The sequence below is a fragment of the Jaculus jaculus genome, chromosome 13 (genome assembly GCF_020740685.1).
Source record: "Jaculus jaculus isolate mJacJac1 chromosome 13, mJacJac1.mat.Y.cur, whole genome shotgun sequence".
In the NCBI taxonomy this organism is placed as follows: domain Eukaryota; kingdom Metazoa; phylum Chordata; class Mammalia; order Rodentia; family Dipodidae; genus Jaculus; species Jaculus jaculus.
Genome location: NC_059114.1, coordinates 11,720,141 through 11,740,588, shown reverse-complemented (window position 1 = coordinate 11,740,588; position 20,448 = coordinate 11,720,141). Strand labels below are relative to the sequence as shown.

At 45.7% G+C, this 20,448-nt stretch overlaps 1 protein-coding gene across 1 annotated transcript in view; it reads right to left on the bottom strand.

The window, feature by feature from the left end:
* The window catches only part of Depdc5 (DEP domain containing 5, GATOR1 subcomplex subunit), a 126,475-nt gene that overhangs the window by 41,501 nt on the left and 64,526 nt on the right, over nt 1–20,448 (bottom strand). The window contains exons 25-31 of the mRNA XM_045132446.1: nt 19,304–19,369; nt 16,556–16,712; nt 15,487–15,647; nt 11,282–11,399; nt 10,560–10,727; nt 8,627–8,846; nt 4,474–4,607 (exon numbers count right to left, since the gene is read on the bottom strand). Of these exons, the coding sequence (XP_044988381.1) occupies nt 4,474–4,607; nt 8,627–8,846; nt 10,560–10,727; nt 11,282–11,399; nt 15,487–15,647; nt 16,556–16,712; nt 19,304–19,369 (1,024 nt within the window). The remainder of the gene's footprint in view (nt 1–4,473; nt 4,608–8,626; nt 8,847–10,559; nt 10,728–11,281; nt 11,400–15,486; nt 15,648–16,555; nt 16,713–19,303; nt 19,370–20,448) is intronic.

The window sequence follows — 20,448 nt, the reverse complement described above, 5'->3', positions numbered from 1 at the left end:
CCTGGAATTCACTATGTAGTATCAGGGTGGACTCAAACTCACGGTGATCCTCCTACCTCTGCCTCCCGAGTGCTGGGATTAAAGGCGTGCGCCACCACGCCCAGCCCCACTAGCTCTTTTGAACGTCTGTGCTTGCATGTGCACATGTGTGGAGACCAGGTGTCATCCCATGGGTACCATCCACCTCTTGTCAGCAGGGTCTCTCACTAGCCTGGAATACACCAATTAGCTTAGGGAGGGATCGTGGAGCCCCAAGGGTCCCCATTTCCTCCTCTCCAGTACTAGAATTTTAAGTGAACACCACCATGCCCTGCTTTTTTTTTTTTTAATGTGGGCTCTGGGGAGCAAACTCAGGTTCTCACGTTTTGCAAGGCAAGCACTCTCCCTATTAAGCTATATCACCAGGCTAGATCCATTAAATTTTATTGACTACATAGAGTGATAGTCTATCATTTCCTTCTGTATTGATCAGCTGGAATGTTCTTTGAAAACTTCTCCATACTCATTACTTGGTTACTCTGAGGCATAATTTACAGAGAGAAGCAGAAGGCAACTTTCGATTCTTTCCTATGTGTAAAGATTTGAAAGTGGCTGCAGCTCTCAATACCACATTGTGATGCATTCTCCACTCGGTTTTCCTGTGTCATATTGACCGACACACTGTGACTTTCTCTGGACGTTCTGAAAGCTGCAGCAGTAGGCTATGACAGGAATAAGAGTGGCCGTAAGCTTTGGTTATCGCCTAGTCCCCCTGCAAGGGCACTGATGGGACACTCCACATTTCCTGAACCATCTATTACATGGCCGGACAGAAAGATGAGAGGCAGGGCTTCAAACCTGTCCTTGACCCTGACAGCTCAGGGAGAGACAGCCGTAGGACAAGCAGACACAGTGCACATGCAGAGATGAGAGAACATCCAGAGGGGGCAGGAAGCACCAACCCTGAGCACAGCCTGTGCCAGATGAGCAGGGTGGCCTTACAGGACGGGCGGAGGAAGACACAGCCGCACGGAAGCAGGAAGGAAAGTAGGCAGACATCCTTCAACACCTGCAGGGGACAGGGCTCCATGTCCCACTGCTGGCATGCTTTCGCATAGAACCCCAAGCACCAAACACACACAGAGCCATCCTGGATGGGACAGGAACATCTTTGTGTCTGTCTGTCCCTCCCCGCAGCTTGGATGTGCTGGGTTATCCTCATCTAAGGGAAGCAGAGAAGCCTGTTGGCCAACACCTGTGCACAGTTGGGCCCATTGTGGTTGATCAGCACAACACTGAGACTCCAGAGCCTCTATCTTACATAAGAGCCTGACCAAAGGTCTGGGCCTACAGACAGATTGTAAGGGAGCTGGAAGAAACAAACTGTTCTGGTAAGGTGGTAAAAATGTACATAAAAACTTTAGAGCTGGAGAGATAGCTCAGTGGTTAAGGCATTCATCTTCAAAATCTAACAACCTGGGGCTGGAGGGATGGCGTAGCAGTTAAGGCACTTGCCTGCAAAGCCAATGGACCCAGGTTTGATTCCCCAAGACCCACGTAAGCCAGATGCACAGGGGGTGCATGCATCTGGAGTTCGTTTGTAGTGGCTGGAGACCCTGGCATACCCATTCTCTCTCTCTCTCTCTACCTGCCTATTTCTCACTCTCCCAAATAAATAAATTAGTAATAGAAAAAAAAAAATCTAACAATCTGAATTTGATTCCCCACTACCCATGTAAAGCCAGGTACAGAGAGTGGTGCATACATCTGGAGTTCATTTGCAGCAGCCAGAGGCCCTGGCGCACCCATTCTATCTTTTGCTCTGTCTCTCTCTGCTTACAAATAAAAAAAAATTTTTTTAAAGACATTCTGGTTGATATCACAGTTTTTACAATTGAATCTGCTTGGTATAGAGGAAGAAAGAGAAAAGCATGCTAATAAATAAACACTGTGTGGACAGACTTTATACATTAGGTCTGGCTCCCTCTGCCTTCATATCGGCCAGGGGCCGTCCTCTGAGGCAAGGAGGAAGCTCAGGTCTGTCTGTCCTGCCTCTGGCCATGAGGTTAGCAGGGGGTTTCATCCTTCACATTGGAGGTTGCTGACCCCAAGATTCCCTTCCTTCCCCGGTCAGAGCAGAAAGAGGCTGTCTGGTAAATGCTGACAGTGACTACTCACTGGCAGAATGAGACCCTTCACCTTCTTCAAGCCTCTCCCAGCAACATGTGTTCCTCCTCCTTTTTTCTACTTAGGTCAGTCTGTGATGAGTCATGGAGAACCTGCCAGGCTGAGCTCTGGGGTCTTTCCTGGCTCTGGTAAAGATGTTTTCAGAAGAGGATCCAGTGCCCTCAGTAAAGAGTCCAACTGCTTTTTCCTTCTCCCATTCACAGACCCCCCCCACGATACCCTGGTGTGTATATATATATATTTTTTTGGTTTTTCAAGGTAGGGTCTCACTCTAGCCCAGGCTGACCTGGAATTCACCATGTAGTCTCAGGGTGGCCTCGAACTCACGGTGATAATCCTACCTCTGCCTCCTGAGTGCTGGGATTAAAGGCAATGCGCCACCACGCCTGGCTCCCTGGTATATTCTTAATGTCTCCCTTCTTTTCCATTTCATAATAACCCACCATCTAGACTCTGGAATCTGCCCACCAAGCTGCCTTAGACATGGTGCTCATCCCAGACAAACTTAATTTTTTTTTTTTTTTTTTTTTTTTTTGGTTTTTTCAAGGCAAGGTCTCACTTTAGTCCAGGCTGACCTGGAATTAACTATGTAGTCTCAGGGTGGCCTCGAACTCATGGTGATCCTCCTACCTCTGCCTCCCGAGTGCTAGGATTAAAGGCGTGCGCCACCACGCCCGGCCAAACTCACTTTTGCCAATAACATATTTAACAATATTAAGGAACTGTGGCAATTTTTTAGGTAAATTACAGTATTATGGCTTGGTGTGGCTGGGTGTGATGGCACACACCTCTAGCCCCAGCACCTGGGAGACAGAGGTAGGAGGACTGCAGTGGGTTTGAAGGCACCTGAGACTCCATAGTGAATTCAAGATTCAAGGTCAGCCTAGATGAAAGCAAGACACTGCCTCAACAAACAAACAAACAAACAAACAAACAAAACACCACCTTTATTTTCAGAGATACATTCTGAAACATTACAGATGAAGGGGTATATATGATATGATATCTGGGGTTTGAGATTTTTAAAAAACTTTCAAGGCATTTGCCCGCTATGAGACCCTGTAAAATGTAAAATGGCCTGACATACAGCTTTTCCACTTTCCAACTGCACCTTCCACCACACTACATGCTTTCCTGCTCCCCCAAAACTGCTATCTGAAACTCTAATGCATTTAGGTTCCTGCTAGAAACAGACTCTCACACCAGACAGTGTCTAGTCTCTAGTGACACACTTGCCTAACAAAGAGACCCTCAGCATTCCATCTTCCAGCCCTCCATAAAGATCCACCGCACACTATTACGTGCCAGGAGAACCGACAGTCTTACAGTCAGGACAGAAGGAAGACAAGTAAACCCACACTTGAGGCCCTCAGTGATCTGACAGATGGGGCCCTTGAAACAGACAAGCACAAGGGGAACCAGATTTGACGGAGGGGGGTTGCAAGAAAGGCAGGGCTCAACTGCTCACAGTAACATCACTTTTCAATGAATCCCACCTCCCCTGAGGCACCCCACCCCGTCACCCTCACAACTGGACCCAAATGTGGACTGAGCCTCTGTTATCAAAAGCCAAGTTAGATTTTATATACTTTTATATACTATCTATAGTTTTATATTGCCTGGAGAACATAATTTTATATTATATAATACAATAATCATACATCTGCATGCTATATTATTTTTCATATAAACACTCATATGAAATATCCACATTAGAAAAATTTGGCTCAAGTGTCTAAAAATGTTTTGTGAGCTAGTGTAATGGCAAGTACCTGTAGTCCCAATACTTGAAAAATTGAGGCAGGAGGATCATTTGAGCCCAGAAGTTCAAGACTAGCCTCCACAACATAGCAAGCTAACCCTAGCCATAACCCCGCCTCAAATAAAGACAGGGGTAGTGACACACACCTATAATCCTAGCATTTAGGAGGCTGAGGCAGAAAGATCATGAGTTCAAGGTAACCTTAAATTACAAAGTCAGTTTGAAGCTAGCCTGGACTACAATGCCAGACTTTGTATCCCCCCCCCAAAACAAACCACGAACATATACATAAACAAATAAAATACTTTGAGGACCAAACTAAATCTACTTATAGTTCAAATAAAGCCCCAGACTGCCAGTTTATAATTGCTGGACTATTTTGTTATTTGACACTTCTTGTCCTTATTTTGACCTTACATTCTTGTTACTATCTCAATTACACTCTTCTTACAGATAAGAATTTCACCCTGCTCAGAGGAGTAGGGCACCAACCCCTTGGGGCCTACAGGACAGAGAGAGGAGGTCCCTTCTCACCAGGCACTTACTTCTGACTGGCTTCCATCTCCAGCAGTGCAGACAACGCCGAGGTTCCCTTCTTCCCGACTGGGGGGGCTGTAGACTCAAGGGGGTGCGCAGAAATGGGCCCCGTCATCTGCAAGCCTTTCATGGCAGTCCCTTTCTAAAGCACAGGAGAGATGAGGCCATCAGCTGGTGCTCTCGCAGGACAGGTCACTCACACCCCTGCTCTGCTCAGCTCAAGCTTCTGCTCCTCCAGCCCTGAGAACCCAGTTCACACGGGAGAGGAACACAGACAGGTTCTTGGCGGTTAGTAAAAGGCAAAATAGACTAAGGCTCAGTAAGGTTAAACAAGTGGCTCCCCTGGAGCTGGAGCTCAAACTCCCACTTGGTTCACTGCAAAGTCCGAGCTCTAATCCTATATGATGTCATGTACACAGGCAATGGGGGGGGGGGAATTATTTGAGGTTAAAAATAGAGATGATGGGCTAGAGAGATGGAACAATTGAGGTGCTTATCTGTAAAGCCTGACGACCAGAGCTCAGTTCCCCAGTATCCACGTAAAGCCTGATGCACAAAGTGGTGCATGCACCTACAGCTCGTTTGCAGAGCCTAGAGGCCCTGGTGCACCTATTCTCTCTCTCTCTGTCTCTCTCTTTCTGCTGGGCACAGTGGTGCACACCTTTAATCCCAGCACTCGGGAGGCAGAGATAGGAGATCGCTGTGAGTTTGAGGCCAGCCTGAGATTACACAGTGAATTCCAGGTCAGCCTGGGCTAGAGCGAGCAAACAAATAGTAACAACAACAAGAAAATACAGAGAGGATGGGCTGTGAAGTAGCTCGTTAGGAAAAGTACTCGCCATGTAAGCATGAGGACCTGAGTTTGGTTTCCAGGACGTGCTGGCTGGCTACAGTCTAGACAAATAGGTGAGCTGTAGGTTCAGCAAGAACCCCATCTCAGGGCTGAAGAGGTGGCTCAGTGGTTAAAGGCACTTGCTTACAAAGCTTGCCAGCCTGGATTCAGCTCCCCAGCATCCACATAAAGCTGGACACAAAAAGTGGTGCACATGTCTGGTGCTCATTTGCAGCAACAAGAGACCCTCAACTTACACACACATATACACATACACAAATAAATTAACTAAAAGGGGGATAAAGGTAGAGAGCAACTGAGGAAGATATCCAACATCAACCAGTGGCCTACACACACAAACACACACACACTCACACACACATCCACACATATAACACGCATACATGCATGCGCAACACACACATATACATTAAAAAAAAAAAAGGAAGGTTGAAGAGATAGCTTAGCAGTTAAGGCATTTGCCTGAAAAGCCAAAGGATCCCAAATGGACTCTCCAGGACCCACGTAAGCCAGAGGCACAAGGGGCCGCATGCATCTGGAGTTCGTTTGCAGTGGCTGGAGGCCCTGGTGCGCCCATTCTCACTTTCTCTGCCTCTTCCTCTGTCTCTCTCAAATAAAACATTTTTTAAAAAATGACTAAGAACTTTTTCTTTTTCCTGAGGTAGGGTTTCACTCTAACCCAGGCTAACCTGGAATTCACTCTGTAGTCTCATGCTGGCCTCAAACTCACAGTAATCCTCCCACCTCTGCCTCCTGAGTGCTGGGATTAAAGGTGTGTCCCACCATGCCCAGTTTAATAACTTGTTAAAAAAAAAAAGAAAGAAAGAAAGATAAAAGGAGCTGGGGAGATGGCTCAGTGGTTAAAGTGCTTGCTTGCAAAGGCTGCCAGTGTGGATTCAATTCCCCAGTACCCACATAAAAACAGATGCACAAAATGGTGCATGCATCTGAAGTTCACTGACAGTAGCAAGAAGCCCTGATACATCCATTTTCTCTCCTCGTCTCACAAATAAATGTATTTTAAAATACATACTTAAAAAAAAAAAAACACACCAGGCTGGGGAGATGGCTTAGCGGTTAAGCGCTTGCCTGTGAAGCCTAAGGACCCTGATTCAAGGCTCGATTCCCCAGGACCCAAGTAGCCAGATGCATAAGGGGGCGCACGCGTCTGGAGTTCGTTTGCAGAGGCTGGAAGCCCTGGCGCACCCTCTCTTCTCTTTTCTCTCTCTACCTCTTTCTCTCTCTGTCTGTCACTCTCAAATAAATAAATAAAAAATAAACAACAACAACAAAAACACCAGGGTTGATGAAGGAACAATAGGAGATTAAAGAGGAGGAACCACCTGAATGGAGCCCAAAGCAGGATGCTATTTGAAAGAAACCAGCCTCAAAAGGTTTATATTACAAAACAGCATTTTTGTGAAAGACAAAAGTATCATGATGGTCAAAATGCCAGTGACTGGGGCTGGAGAGGTGGCTCAGTGGTTAAAGGCACTTGCTTGGAAGGTCTCATAGGCTGGGTTTGGTTCCCCAGTACTCATGTAAAGCCATACACACACAAAGTAGCATATGCGGCTGGTGTTCATTTGCAGTGGCAAGAGACCCTGGTGCCCTATCCTATGCACACAAACACACAGACAAACAAATTAAATTTTTTAAGAAGTTAAAGAGGCTGGGTGTGGTGGTGCACACCTTTAATCCCAACACTCAGGAGGCTGAGGTAAAAGGATCACCATGAGTTCTAGGCTACCCTGAGACTACATAGTGAATTTCAGGTCAGTCTGACTAGAGTGAGACCCTACCTGGAAAAACAAAAACAAACAAACTAAAAGTTAAAGAGCTGGGCACGCTGAGTCACAACTTTAGCCCCAGGACTCAGGAGCTGCAGATAGGATGATCACTGTGTGTTAGAAGCTAGCCTGGACTACAGACTGAGTTCCAGATTAGTCTGGGCCAGGACAATCTCCTGCCTCAAAACAAACAAACAAACAAACAAAACAAAACAAAACAAACAAACAAAAAACAGGACCAGAGAGATGGCTCAGCAGTTAAGGCACTTGCTTGCAAAGCCCTGGGGTCACTGCCCAGGACCCACATAAAGCAAAATGCACAAACTGATGCATGCATCTGGAGTTGGTTTGCAGGGGTTGGTAAGAGGCCCTGGTGAGCCCATTTTCTCTCTTTCCTTACAATAAATATATATTTTTTTTAAATTTTTATTTATTTATTTGAGAGCGACAGACACAGAGAGAAAGACAGATAGAGGGAGAGAGAGAGAATGGGCGCGCCAGGGCTTCCAGCCTCTGCAAACGAACTCCAGACGCGTGCGCCCCCTTGTGCATCTGGCTAACGTGGGACCTGGGGAACCGAGCCTCGAACCGGAGTCCTTAGGCTTCACAGGCAAGCGCTTAACCGCTAAGCCATCTCTCCAGCCCCCAATAAATATTTTTTAAAAAACAAAGCAAACAGCCGAACGTGGTGGCGTATGCCTTTAATCCCAGCACTTGGGAGGCAGAGGTAGCAGGATCACCATGAGTTCTAGGCCACCCTGAGACTACATAGTGAATTCCAGGTCAGCCTGAGCCAGAGTGAAATCCTACCTCCTAAAAAAAAAAAGTTTTTAAAATGTACAGACCAGTATGCAAATACACACATATATACACATAAACACACACATGCATGCACATACATACCAGTCATACAATATGTTAATCTAAATGAAACAAAGCTGGCTCTTAGATGGGCCTCTTATTGGCAGAGTGATCTCACACACGTCCAGGAGCCTTTCTGAGCCCGTTTCCTCACTGAGCAGCACTGCGTGATTAAAATGAAGAGCCAAAGGTGGTGGAGACTCCACAAGTAACACAAGAGAACAAGCAGAGAGAGCTGCCATTTAGCTGCCTTTTTTTGTTTGTGTTTTTGGTTTTTGGCTGACCTGGAACTCACTCGGAAGCCTCAGGGTGGCCTTGAACTCACAGTGGTCCTCCTACCTCCTACCTTCACCTCCCAAGTGCGCCTCACTTAGCTTTGTGACAGCTTCTTCTCAGCAATTCATGGCCACACAGCACAAGCAGCTGTGCTTGGCACCAGGTGCGCCTGGGGAGCACACCTCCGCTCGGAAGAGCAGCTCAAGCCACGAGACCCTGTCCACTCACCGTCTGCAGCCTATCCCCTCTCCTTCACCCCGCAAGGGGAGAACATACTGTCTGGGATTTCAGATGTATGTTGGGCAGTCATGGGATGAATCATCTGACTAATAAGATGACCCTGGGGCAGGACGAAGTAAAGCATAGTCCCCAGGAGCTCACTCGCATCATGCGGTCTGAGCGATGGCGCCTGCGGATCCGGTTCAAACCCTCCACAAAGCGGATAAAACCATCCAGGAGCTGCCACTCATCCTCATCCGCTCGGGGTCTGTCCCCATAGATGTCACAGTGCACTTCCCCTTCCGTGATGCGTTTGGTGGCAGTGACGCAGGCCGGCAGTAGCAGGAAGCGGGTCCTCCAGAACTTCAAAGACTCAATTAGGCTATGAAAGCCAAAGGGGGGGAAAACCAAACAGGTGGTAGTGAGAAAAAGTAGGTAATAAGAACTCTCCCAGTGCCGGGCGTGGTGGCGCACGCCTTTAATCCCAGCACTCGGGAGGCAGAGGTAGGAGGATCACCGTGAGTTCGAGGCCACCCTGAGATGACAGAGTTAATTCCAGGTCAGCCTGGACCAGAGTGAGACCCTACCTCGTAAAACAAACAAACAAACAAACAAAAAAAAAAAAAGAACTCTCCCAGTGAAGCTGATGTGCACATTCATCTCCCTAGGGTGCATATTCATCTTATGCGTGCAAATTGGCTTTGTTTAGACACAGGATGGAAAGGAAAGCCTCCAAGATCACTTCTGCTCGAGTCTCAGCAAAGCAGACCTCCTGTACAGCCAGATCCAGTGAAGATGTGGCTTTGAATTATCACAACCAAAAGTCATACAAGGGGCTGGGAGTGGCAGCGTACACCTTTAATCCCAGCACTCGGAAGGCAGAGGCAAGAGAATCACCGTGAGTTCAAGGCCACCCTGTGACTACACAGTGAATTCCAGTTCAGCCTGGCCTAGAGTGAGACCCTACCTCAAAAACAAAACAAAACAAAAAATGTAATACAAAAGGGCTGGTGAGAGGGCTCAATGGTTAAGGCACTTGCCTACAAAGCCTGATGACCCAGGTTCAATTCCCCAGTACCCACATAAAGCAAGATGTGCAGTGGCCCATGCATCTAGAGTTCATTTGCAGTAGCAAGAAGCCCTGGTGCACCCATTCTCTCTCCCTCTCTGCTTGCAAATAAGTAAAAAATTTTTTAAAGGGTCATACAAGGGACTGGAGACTGAGACACTGCTCAGTGGTTAAAGGCACATGTTTGTAAGGCCTGACAGCCTGGGTTCAATTCTCCAGTACTCACATAAAGTCTTATGCACAAAGTGGTGCATGCATCTGGAGTTCATTGGTAGTGGTAAAAGGCCCTGGTGTGCCCATTCTCTCTCTCTCTCTGCTTGCAAATAAAATAAGTAAATTACCAAGAAAAAAAATTCTGTTGTTGTTTTTTTGAGGTATGGTCTCCCTCAAGTCCATGCTGACTTGGAATTTATTATGTAGTCTTAGGGTGGCCTTGAACTCACAGTGATCTTCCTACCTGACTCCCAAGTGCTGGGATTAAAGGCATGCACCTTCCACACCCTGCCAAATACAAACTTTAAAAGTCATATAAAAAAAATAAGAAACTGGAGTGGTAGGAAAAAATAAATAAATAAAAATTTTAAAAATTGTAAATGTGTTACCACAGAGCTACCAGACAGGTAGTGAAGAAAAGTTAAGAACATAATCTGTGCCAACACTTGCACCCAAGGACACATCAGTACTGAACTCTGCTTGGTTATTTTTGTTTGTTGTTTTTCAAGATAGGGTTTCACTGCAGCTCAAGGTGTCCTGGAATTCACTTTGTAGTCTCAGGGTGGCCTTGAACTCACGGTGCTCCTCCTACCTCTGCCCCCCCTCCCCCCCCAGTGCTGGGATTAAAGGCGTGCGCCACCATACCTGGTCCTCTATGTAGATTTTTAGCTCAAAAGTGCTTTCATTTTTCCACTTTTTTTTTTTTTTTAGGAATTTAAAAGATATGTTATTTTACATCAGAAAGAACACAAGTGCTAAAAAGAGACACATATGCAAGGCAGCAAAGATGGCCGGCTCAAGCCGCTCTCTGACCTGAAGTCTTCGGAGCCCGCAGAGCAAATGTACTGGTCTAAGTAGTTCCACTTGTACTCCTCCAGCCGCTCGTGGGAGAACTCCACCCAGCAGGCCACGAACTCTGAGTCCGAGTGCGACGGGCACAGGCTGTAGCTGTAGTGGATCTGGGCAGACTCATAAGGGTACCTGAGAAACAAAGCGCAACCCACGTATTCCAAAGAAGCACTCCTGCCCCCAACTTCACCTCTGTCTCCAGGCTTGGTGCACTTGGCCCATGACATTCCAGAGCCCAGCCCCAACTACAGTAGCCAGCTCGTCCCAGAGAACTGCAACGGACATTTCCTATTCTTCTCTTGTTCCCGTCTTTATGTATAATTGGCTTGATATGAGTTTATGCTAAACATTATATAAGTTCAATCAAATACCTTTTGGAAGTAGGTAAACCCAATGTCTAGGGTTATTTTAAAACAAAATAAAATTTCCAAAGGACTGGGCGTGGTGGCGCACGCCTTTAATCCCAGCACTCAGGAGGCAGAGGTAGGAGGACTGTCGTGAGTTTGAGGCCACCCTGAGACTACACAGTTAATTCCAGGTCAGCCTGGACCAGAGTCCAGAGGAAAATTTTTTCCAGAGGAAAATCCAACCATTTAACTTGCTCTGCACATCATTACACATGTTTGGTTTAGTATACAGACGTAATTCAAGATGGTGCTGAAGACTGTAACTACCCAAGGACTCACTTGGGAAGGTACCGGGTAACTGTGATCATCTTGTCCTTCAGGGTCACTTTGTGGAAAGTTCTGCCCATACTCAGCCAATACTGGTCTTCCTCCTCAGGGCGGTTTCGGGACACGAGACCTAATACAGTGGGCATTACCGAAAAATATGCTTGAGGCTTATTCTCACAACAGGCAATTGCCTTTTATTCACGTAGATGCAAAAAAGGAGGAACAAAAGAGGCATTTTAAGGGAGTTATCCTTGATTAAGAAATTAAAAACAGGAAGTTGGAGATGGCTCAGCAGTTAAGGCGCTTGCCTGCAAAGCCCAAGGACCCGGGTTTGATTCTCCAGTATCCACGAAATACCAGATGCACAAGGTGGCACATGCAGCTGGAGTTTGTTTGCAGTGGCTAGAGTCCCTGGCACACCCATGTTTTTTTTCTCTCTCACTCTTGTCTGTCTGCCTCTCTCCCTGTGTGGAAACACACCAGCTTTAGCTCACCCCGTCATCTACCACGCCAGCTTTAGCTGCATATACCGACCCTCTGCCTGACACGATGCTCCCTCTCCTCCCAACATGCTTCTCCTAATGAACCCACATATATTTTAGGTCTAAGCTTAAACAGCACCTCCAAGAAGCCATACCTGGCCCTCCAGACTAGAGTCGAGAGAGAGCCAGGCATGGTAATGGGCACCTGTAATCCCAGCACCTGGGAAATTGAGGCGGGAGATCAGGAGTTCAAGGCCAGCCTTAGCTATATAAGAAGTTTGGGGGCTGAGGAGATGACTCAGCATTAAAGGTACATGTTTGCAAACCTTGCTGGCATAGGTTCAGTTCTCCAGCCACACATGTAAAGCTAGATGTACAAAGTGGCACATGTACCTGCAGTTTATTTGCAATGGCAAGAGGCACTGAACCCACTCTTCTGCTTGAAAATAAATAAATAAATTTGGAAAAAAAAAAAAAAGCAGCAGCAGCAGCTTGAGTGGCTGGAAAGATGGCTCAGTGGTTAAAGTGCCTACCTGCAAAAGACCCAGGTTCGATATCCAAGTAGCCATGTAAAGCCAGATGCACAAGGAGGCACATGCATCTGGAGTTCATCTGCAGTGGCTAGAAGCCCCGGAGTGCCTATCTTTTCTCTTTCCCTTTGCCTCTCTCACAAATATATAAATTACAAAAGAAGAAGAAGACAGGCTTAGTGGTGCACGCCTTTAACCCCAGGACTCGGGAGGCAGAGGTAGGAGGACTGCTGTGAGTTCAAGGCCACCCTGAGACTACATAGTGAATTCCAGGTCAGCCTGAGCTAGAGTGAGAGCCTACCTCAGAAAACCAAAGAGAGAGAGAGAGAGAGAGAGAGAGAGAGAGCGCGCGCGAGTGCGCGTGCGTGCACGCGAGCTGAAGAAAGATATGGCTTAGCGATAAAGGCACTTGCCTGCAAAGCCTAAGGACCCAGGTTTGATTCCCCAGTACTCACATAAGCCAGATGTACAAGGTGGTGAATGTGTATGGATTTCATTTGTAGTGCCTAGAGGCCCCTGCAAGCTCATTCTCTCTTTCTCTCTCTCTATCTGCCTCTTTTCCTCCTTCTCAAAATGAATAAGTTTTCAAAAAACTAATTATTAAAAAAAAAGACGCTTGAGGGCTGAAAAGATTGCACTTGCCTACAAAATCCTAACAACCTGGGTTCAATTCCCCAGTATCCACATAAAGTCAGATGCACATTGTTGCATGCATCTGGTCTTCATTTGTACCAGCTGGAGACCTTGGTGTGCCCATTCTCTCCCTCCCTTCTTCCCTCTCTTTCTTTCTCTCCCTCCCTTCCTCCTCTCTATCTCTGCTTGCAAATAAATAATTTTTTTTTTTTTAAAGAACAAGCTTGAAGCCAATATGGGCTTCATGAGGCTCTGTCTTAAAAATAGTACAATCTACAGAAAAGTAGGCAATAGCCAGTAAATGTCATAAGGAGTTTTTAAAGAAAATCCAGAGTGGACCCAAAGCTTCACCTGTAAACAATGAAGCCTGAACCTCACTTCCCTGAGCCTCTGGCCAAAGAAACTGTGTTAGACCTGAAGATGACCTCTGAGTCTTGCACTGGATGACCAGTGGAGGCCTCATGAGCAAGAAGGAAACAAGAGACCAGGACAGCTCATCGACTGTTCCCAGAAGTGGCCGCTACTTTCCCACTCCAGGCACTTGCGCTTCATTCCCGGCATTACACTTATTTTAGAAGAGAGCTCCACAGCCCAGGCCTTATTCAATTACTGTCACTTACTAACCTCTGCCACTTGTGGGTGACTCATTCTTGCTTTAGGTCACTAAGATGCAGCAATCAAGAAGAAAAAGATGAAACCAGATTAGGGGGAAAGAACAAATGTAGGGAGTAGCTCAGTGGTAGATCACTGGCCTAGAATTGTGAGGTTTAAAAAAAATATTTTTTTTGGTTCATTTTTATTTATTTATTTGAGAGCGACAGACAGAGAAAGAGGCAGATGAGAGAGAGAGAGAGAATGGGCATGCCAGGGCCTTCATCCACTGCAAGCAAACTCCAGATGTGTGCGCCCCCTTGTGCATCTGGCTAACGTGGGTCCTGGGGAATCAAGCCTCAAACCGGGGACCTTAGGCTTCACAGGCAAGCGCTTAACCACTAAGCCATTTCTCCAGCCCTAGAATTAGCAAGGTTTTGAATTTGATTTTCTGTACCACCAAAAGAAAAAAGAGAGCTGGAGAAATAAGTGGCTTAGCAGTTAAGGCACTTGCCTGTGAAAGCCAAGGACCCAGGTTCAATTCCCCTGTACCCATATAAGCCAGATGCACAAGGTAGCACATGCACCTGGAGTTCACTTGCAGTGGGTAGAGACCCTAACACACCCATTCTCACTCTCTCTCTCTCTCTTTCTGATAAGTAAATAAATGAATATTTAAGAAAAAAAGAAAGTAAACTTAGGCTAAGGTACCATCTGAGAACCTCTATTATAGTGGCTATTATAGCAGAAACAATTAACTATCCATTTACAGGGTTAGAATATTCACTATATTCCTAACAGCTATGTATTGGCTTGGATGCTTGCTATCTGTAGTTGTTGTCCAAGCCGGGCTATACTGAACTTGGTTATACCATCCTCCTTAAAACGAGAATTGTAAATTAAAAGGAATGGTTTTTGTTGTTATTGTTGTTGTTGTTTTCAAGATAGGGTCTTCTCTCTCTAGTCCAGGCTGATCTGGAATTCCCTATATAGTTTCAGGATGGCCATGAACTCACAGTGATCCTTCTACCTCTGCCTCCCAAGTGCTGGGATTAAAGGTGTGTGCCACCACACCTGGCAAAAGGAATGGTTTGATGTGTGCATGTGCTGCTGATTGCACCCTAGGCCTCATGAATTTTAGGAGAGCATTCTGTCATCAAATTGCACCCTCAGTAAATAGTGCTTAAGATAAATTTGTACCTAATGAAAACATTTTATTCTTGGGCTGGAGACATTGCTTAGTGGTTAAGGTGCTTGTCTGCAAAGCCAAAGGACCTAGGTTCAAGTCCCCAGGACCCACATAAGCATGCACAAGGTGGTGCATGCATATGGAGTTCGTTTGCAGAGGCTGGAGGCCCAGGCACACCCATTTTCTCTCTCTCCCCCCCCATATGTATATATGTACATACACACAGACACACACACATACAAACATACATATATATGTATATACCTGCCCCCCTCCAAATAAATAAATAAATAAATTTTAAAAAATTGCCAGGCTGGAGAGATGGCTTAGAGGTTAAGCGCTTGCCTGTGAAGCCTAAGGATCCCAGTTTGCGGATCGATTCCTCAGGACCCACGTTAGCCAGATACACAAGGGGGCGCACATGTCTGGAGTTCGTTTGCAGTGACTGGAGGCCCTGGCGCGCCCATTCTCTCTATCTGCCCCTTTCTCTCTGTCTGTAGCTCTCAAATAAGTAAATAAAACTAAACAAAAAAAATGTTTTTAAAAAAATTGCCGGGCGTGGTGGCGCATACTTTAATCCCAGCACTTAGGAGGCAGAGGTAGGAGGATCACTGTGAGTTCGAGGCCACTCTGAGACTACATAGTTAATTCCAGGTCAGCCTGAGCCAGAGTGAGACCCTACCTCAAAGAACCAAAAAAAAAAAAAAAAAAAAAAGGAATTCTTCACATAAACTAAAATTGTAAAACATACCCCTACAAATTTAGTAGAAAAGGAAAAAAAAAAACACTCACCTCGGCTATACAGTGGGCTGCTGCTCAGAGGGGGCGGAACAGTGGGGTTGGGTTTCTGGGCCTTGGGCTGCACTATGATTTGGTAGCCTTGCATGAGACGCTGGCAAATGAACTCTTCAAACACCTGCTGGGCCGTCATCTGGACACCCTCCTCATCCCTCCTGGAAAAGCAAGAGGCCTGAGCACTTTACAGTCCATTGTGCCTCTTCTCCTTTGCTCCACCATACATTGTGATTGTACAATGGCTGGCTCGTAAAATGTGGCAGCTGTAATACAGCCTTGAGAGAAATGATCAGTTCAAAGTGGTCCAAAAAGAAGGCAGGGCCGGGCATGGTGGCACATGCTTTTAATCCTAGCACTCAGGAGGCAGAGGTAGGAGTTCAAAGCCACCCTGAGACTACATAGCGAATTCTAGGTCAGCCTAGAGTGAAACCCTACCTGGAAAAAAAAAAACAAAAAAAACCAAACAGAGCCGGGTGTGGTGGCGCACGCCTTTAATCCCAGCACTCGGGAGGCAGAGGTAGGAGGATTGCCATGAGTTCAAGGTCACCCTGAGATGACAGAGTTTATTCAAGGTCAGCCTGGACCAGAGTGATACCCTACCTCGAAAAAAAAACAAACAAACAAAAAAACAACAACACACACAAAAAAAGGAGAAGGAGGAGGAGCAGGTGGCAGGTAATAGCTGGGCATGATAGCACATGCCTTTGATCCCAGTACTCGTAAGTTCGAGGCCAGCCTGAGACTACATAGTGGACTCCAGGACAGCCTGAGCTAGACCTTACCTGGAAAAAACAAAAAAGAAGGCAAGTAATAACTGAATGTCCAAATAAGTAATTTTAGGAAAGAAGAACAGCCTTAGAGTGCCCAATTATAAAATATGAGAATAATTTGGGGAAACAATGTATGTCAAAAGAACTTGAAAGAAAAAACCAGTTCTGGCATCATAAAATTTCCTCAATAAAAAAGGAGGACAGACTGTTTGCAAGTTTGGTGTTCTGGTGTGAACGTTCGAGAATACCTAGAACCCTAGAGAACAAAGCTTACACGTTTTTTTCCTGACACCGACCTGTCCATGTCTGCTTCAGGAAGGAGATCATAGCAGCCCTCCGTGTAGTCATTCTGCAGGCCCTGGCGGTCAGGGAAGTAGTCGGTGGTGAGGGGGAGGCACGCAGGAGTGGTAAGAGACTTCCAGTCGACGCCAACTGTGCAACAGAAGCCTGGCACTACAGGGGGAGCAGACAGTGTCAGAACTGCCTCACAAATGGGGAAAAGGCACATGTGGCCAACAAGGCCAGTTTGGGATGTAGGGGAGGGAGGAAGGGTAGGACAAAAAGTTCAAGGTAAAAGAGGAAAAAATCGGCAGGATAGGGAGGGAGCAGAGGATAGGGGGTGGGGGAGGAGAAAGAGAAAGAGAAACAGAGTTTGTTAGACAACACGACACATGCTTATCCAATCCCATCATGCAAATGGGATTCACAGCCGCTAATTTTCATTTTATGCTGATCATGAGCTACAGCCGCAATGCCAGGGAGGTTACTGCAGGGCAGGCAGGGTTACATATCAAAGCAAATTAACATTCTGAGAGCAGACAAGAGGCTCAGGCCAATACCTCTCTGAGGGCTGCAGAGTGGCTGGGTGGGGCATGGAAGAAAGCTTAGCCTAATTTGAAAGCAAAATAGCATACAGTAGCAGAAATAAGAAATACTTTCAGAATTGTAAAAATAAGTAACGTCCAAAAGGGTAGGAGGAAAAACCCAGAGGATGCTGGGGAGAGTTACAAGGCTGGGACTTATGGACACACGAGTGTGCCTTGACCACATGGGTCTGTCTGGGATGGTCTGCTCTTCGGTCAAAGCAGGTTTTCCGATCTTGGGAACTATGGACACTTACAACAGCCCCTGCTGCAGGGTGCTGTGCAGCATCACAAGGGCCAGTGGCACGCCTTAGTTGTGAATACCAGATGTTGCCCCGAGTTCCCTCAGAAGTTCAAGGTTCCCCAGCTGAGAATCACTGAGCTAAAGCACTAAGGCAGTGCCTTGGTGTGGATGAGGTTTGTCCCTCAAGGATCCATGATTTGGGGAACTGACTGGTCCCCAGTGCAGAGATATGAAAACAAACCTCTTTTCTTTTCCCCATCCTCTCTCCCTTCCTTCCTTCTTTAAGACAGGGTCATGCTATAAAGCCTAGGTTGGCTTCAAATATATGACTTAATTCTCACAAACTATAAACTAAACAAACCTCTTATTCCTGCCCCTCCCCTGCCCCCATTCCTTCAAATGGGATCTTGCCATGCAGCCTGGGTTGGCCTTGAATGTGAACCTATAATCCCACTGCCTTAGCCTACTGAGGGCTGGGATTATAGACAGGCACCATCACATAGAGCTTATTCCACCTAGGGCATCTCCTTAAGTAAAAGTAAGTTTAATCCTTAAGGTCTCTCTCTTGTGTTTTTTGAGGCAAGCCCAACAGACTGGCCTTTTTCTTTTCTTTCTTTCTTTCTTTTTTTTTTTTTTTGGAGGTAGGGTCTCACTATAGCCCAGGCTGACCTGGAATTCACTATGTAGTCTCAGGATGGCCTCAAACTCACAGCAGTGAATATACAGAGAGAATGGTATACCCATTCTCTCTATATATTTGTCTCCTTCTCTCTCAAATAAATAAAATTTAAAAGGGCATTAAAAAAAAAACCTCAAATATTTAAAATTCATAGAAATACATCATTCATGATTTTTTGTGGAGACCATATATATCCTAGAAACCAGGCAGGAGAGATGTCTCAGTAGTTAAAACACTTGCCTGCAAAGCGTAAGGACCTAGATTTGATTCCCCAGTCCCCATGTAAAGCCAGATACACAAAGTAGCACATGAGTTGAGACCATTTGCAACAGCCGGAGGCCCTGGTGTGCACATTCTCTCTCTCTATTTGCCTCTTTCTCCCCTCCCTCTCTTAAATAAATATTTTTTTTAAAAAATGACTAATAGGGACCTACAGAATAGTGAAAAGATTATATTAATCACAAATGAATACAAAATGATTCACAAGTGACATATACTCAAATTCCACATAAAATAGTTTGAGGAAGTATGATTTTTTTCCCTCTGGGAGTTCCTTACTATAAATATTAGGACATTTGAGCCGGGTGTGGTGGTGTACACCTTTAATCCCAGCACTTGGGAGGCAAACGTAGGAGGATCGCTGTGAGTTTGAGGCCACCCTGAGACTACAGAGTGAATTCCAGGTCAGCCTGAGCTAGAATGAGACCCTACCTTGAGAAACCAAAAAAAAAAAAAAAAAGGACATTCTTTAGCTGTGCAGCTATTTAAGGAGAAAAGGGTGATCTAGTCATATTTCCAACTACAAGTGTGTGAGGGTTCTTTCTGATATTTTTGGGTTTTGGTTTTTCAAGGTAGGGTCTTGCTCTAGTCCAGGCTGACCTGGAATTCACTCTGTAGTCTCAGGGTGGCCCTGAACTCACTGCGATCCTCCTACCTCAGCCTCTCAAAGTGCTGGGGGCGCACGCCTCTTTCTGATCTTTTTTTCCAGGGCTGTTATTGGCATTTAAGAGCTAAGTCTAGCTCCAGACTGGCATGAGGACCTTACCCATGTGCCCTGAATCGCACTCGTCATTCATTCAGTTATACCCTTTTCCCTTTGCATCCGAGTCTGAAGCTTCCTCACACGTCCCACCGCCTTCCTGGAGCCTAGCACGTGTACTCATGGACTTAGGACCACTCTTCCCACAATGCTTCCTCTTTCTCTGAGCACCCCGTGTCCCCAGTGCCTGTCTTCTACTGGCCAGTTGCCCCTTCTTACTTGGGTCTGGAGAGGTAGAAACATTGTCTTCTAGAGAATCCTTATTCTGGGTCCTAGGATTCATGCCTATGGAAAGATAAACACAGCTTGTCTGAATGAGGTTCAATTTGTAGATAAGTTCTCACAGTTATGGTTGTAAAGCTAAAAAAATAAAGCCAAAGATAAGAGCACAAAGTCAATGCAAGTTCTGAGCTAAGTGTTTCAATCTCCTCCCTACTCTCATAGCCCCCAAACAAATCAAAGAAAAAATAAGCAATCTAAAATTTGAGAATGAGGAAGAACTTAAAGGCTATCAGGACTGCTTTTCCAAAGAAGCTTTTTTATTCTGTTTTCTTGCCTCCTGAGTACTGGGATTAAATATGTGTGCCACCACACTTGGCCCTAATACAAAGCAAACTGTGAGTTATTTTTTAAAAAATGTACACTTTGTAAACTCATTTCAACTAATCTGAGCAATCTCTTGTTGTTGTTTTTGCTTTTTGAGGTTTGGTCTCACTCTAGCTCAGGCTGACCTGGAATTTACTATATTATGTAGTCATAGAGTGGCCTAGAACTCATGGCAATCCACTTACCTCTGCCTTCTAAGTGCTGGAATTATAATCTGAGCAATCTTTACCAAACAAAACTATGTCTTTAAATTTAGTACACTCATTATTTATCCTTACCTTCTAGTATTCTTCCCCAAATCATAGCTTTTTAGAATATAAAACATCAAAACTTACTACTTTTTAAAAAATATTTTATTCATTTTTATTTATTTATTTGAGAACGACAAAGAGAGAAAGAGGCAGAGAGAGAGAGAGAGAGAGAGAGAGAGAGAGAGAAAGAGAATGGGCATGCCAGGGCCTCCAGCCACTGCAAATGAACTCCAGACACGTGCGCCCCCTTGTTCATCTGGCTAACATGGGTCCTGGAGACTCAAGCCTTGAACCAGGGTCCTTAGGCTTCAAAGGCAAGCGCTTAACCACTAAGCCGTCTCTCCAGCCCAAAACTTACTACTTTTTAAAAGTAATATTTTTGAGGACTGGAGAGACGGCTTAGTGGTTAAGGCACTTCTCTGAAAAGATTACCTATGGACCCAAGTTCAATTCCCCAGGAGGATACACATAAGCCAGACGCATAAGGTGGCACATGCATCTGAAGTT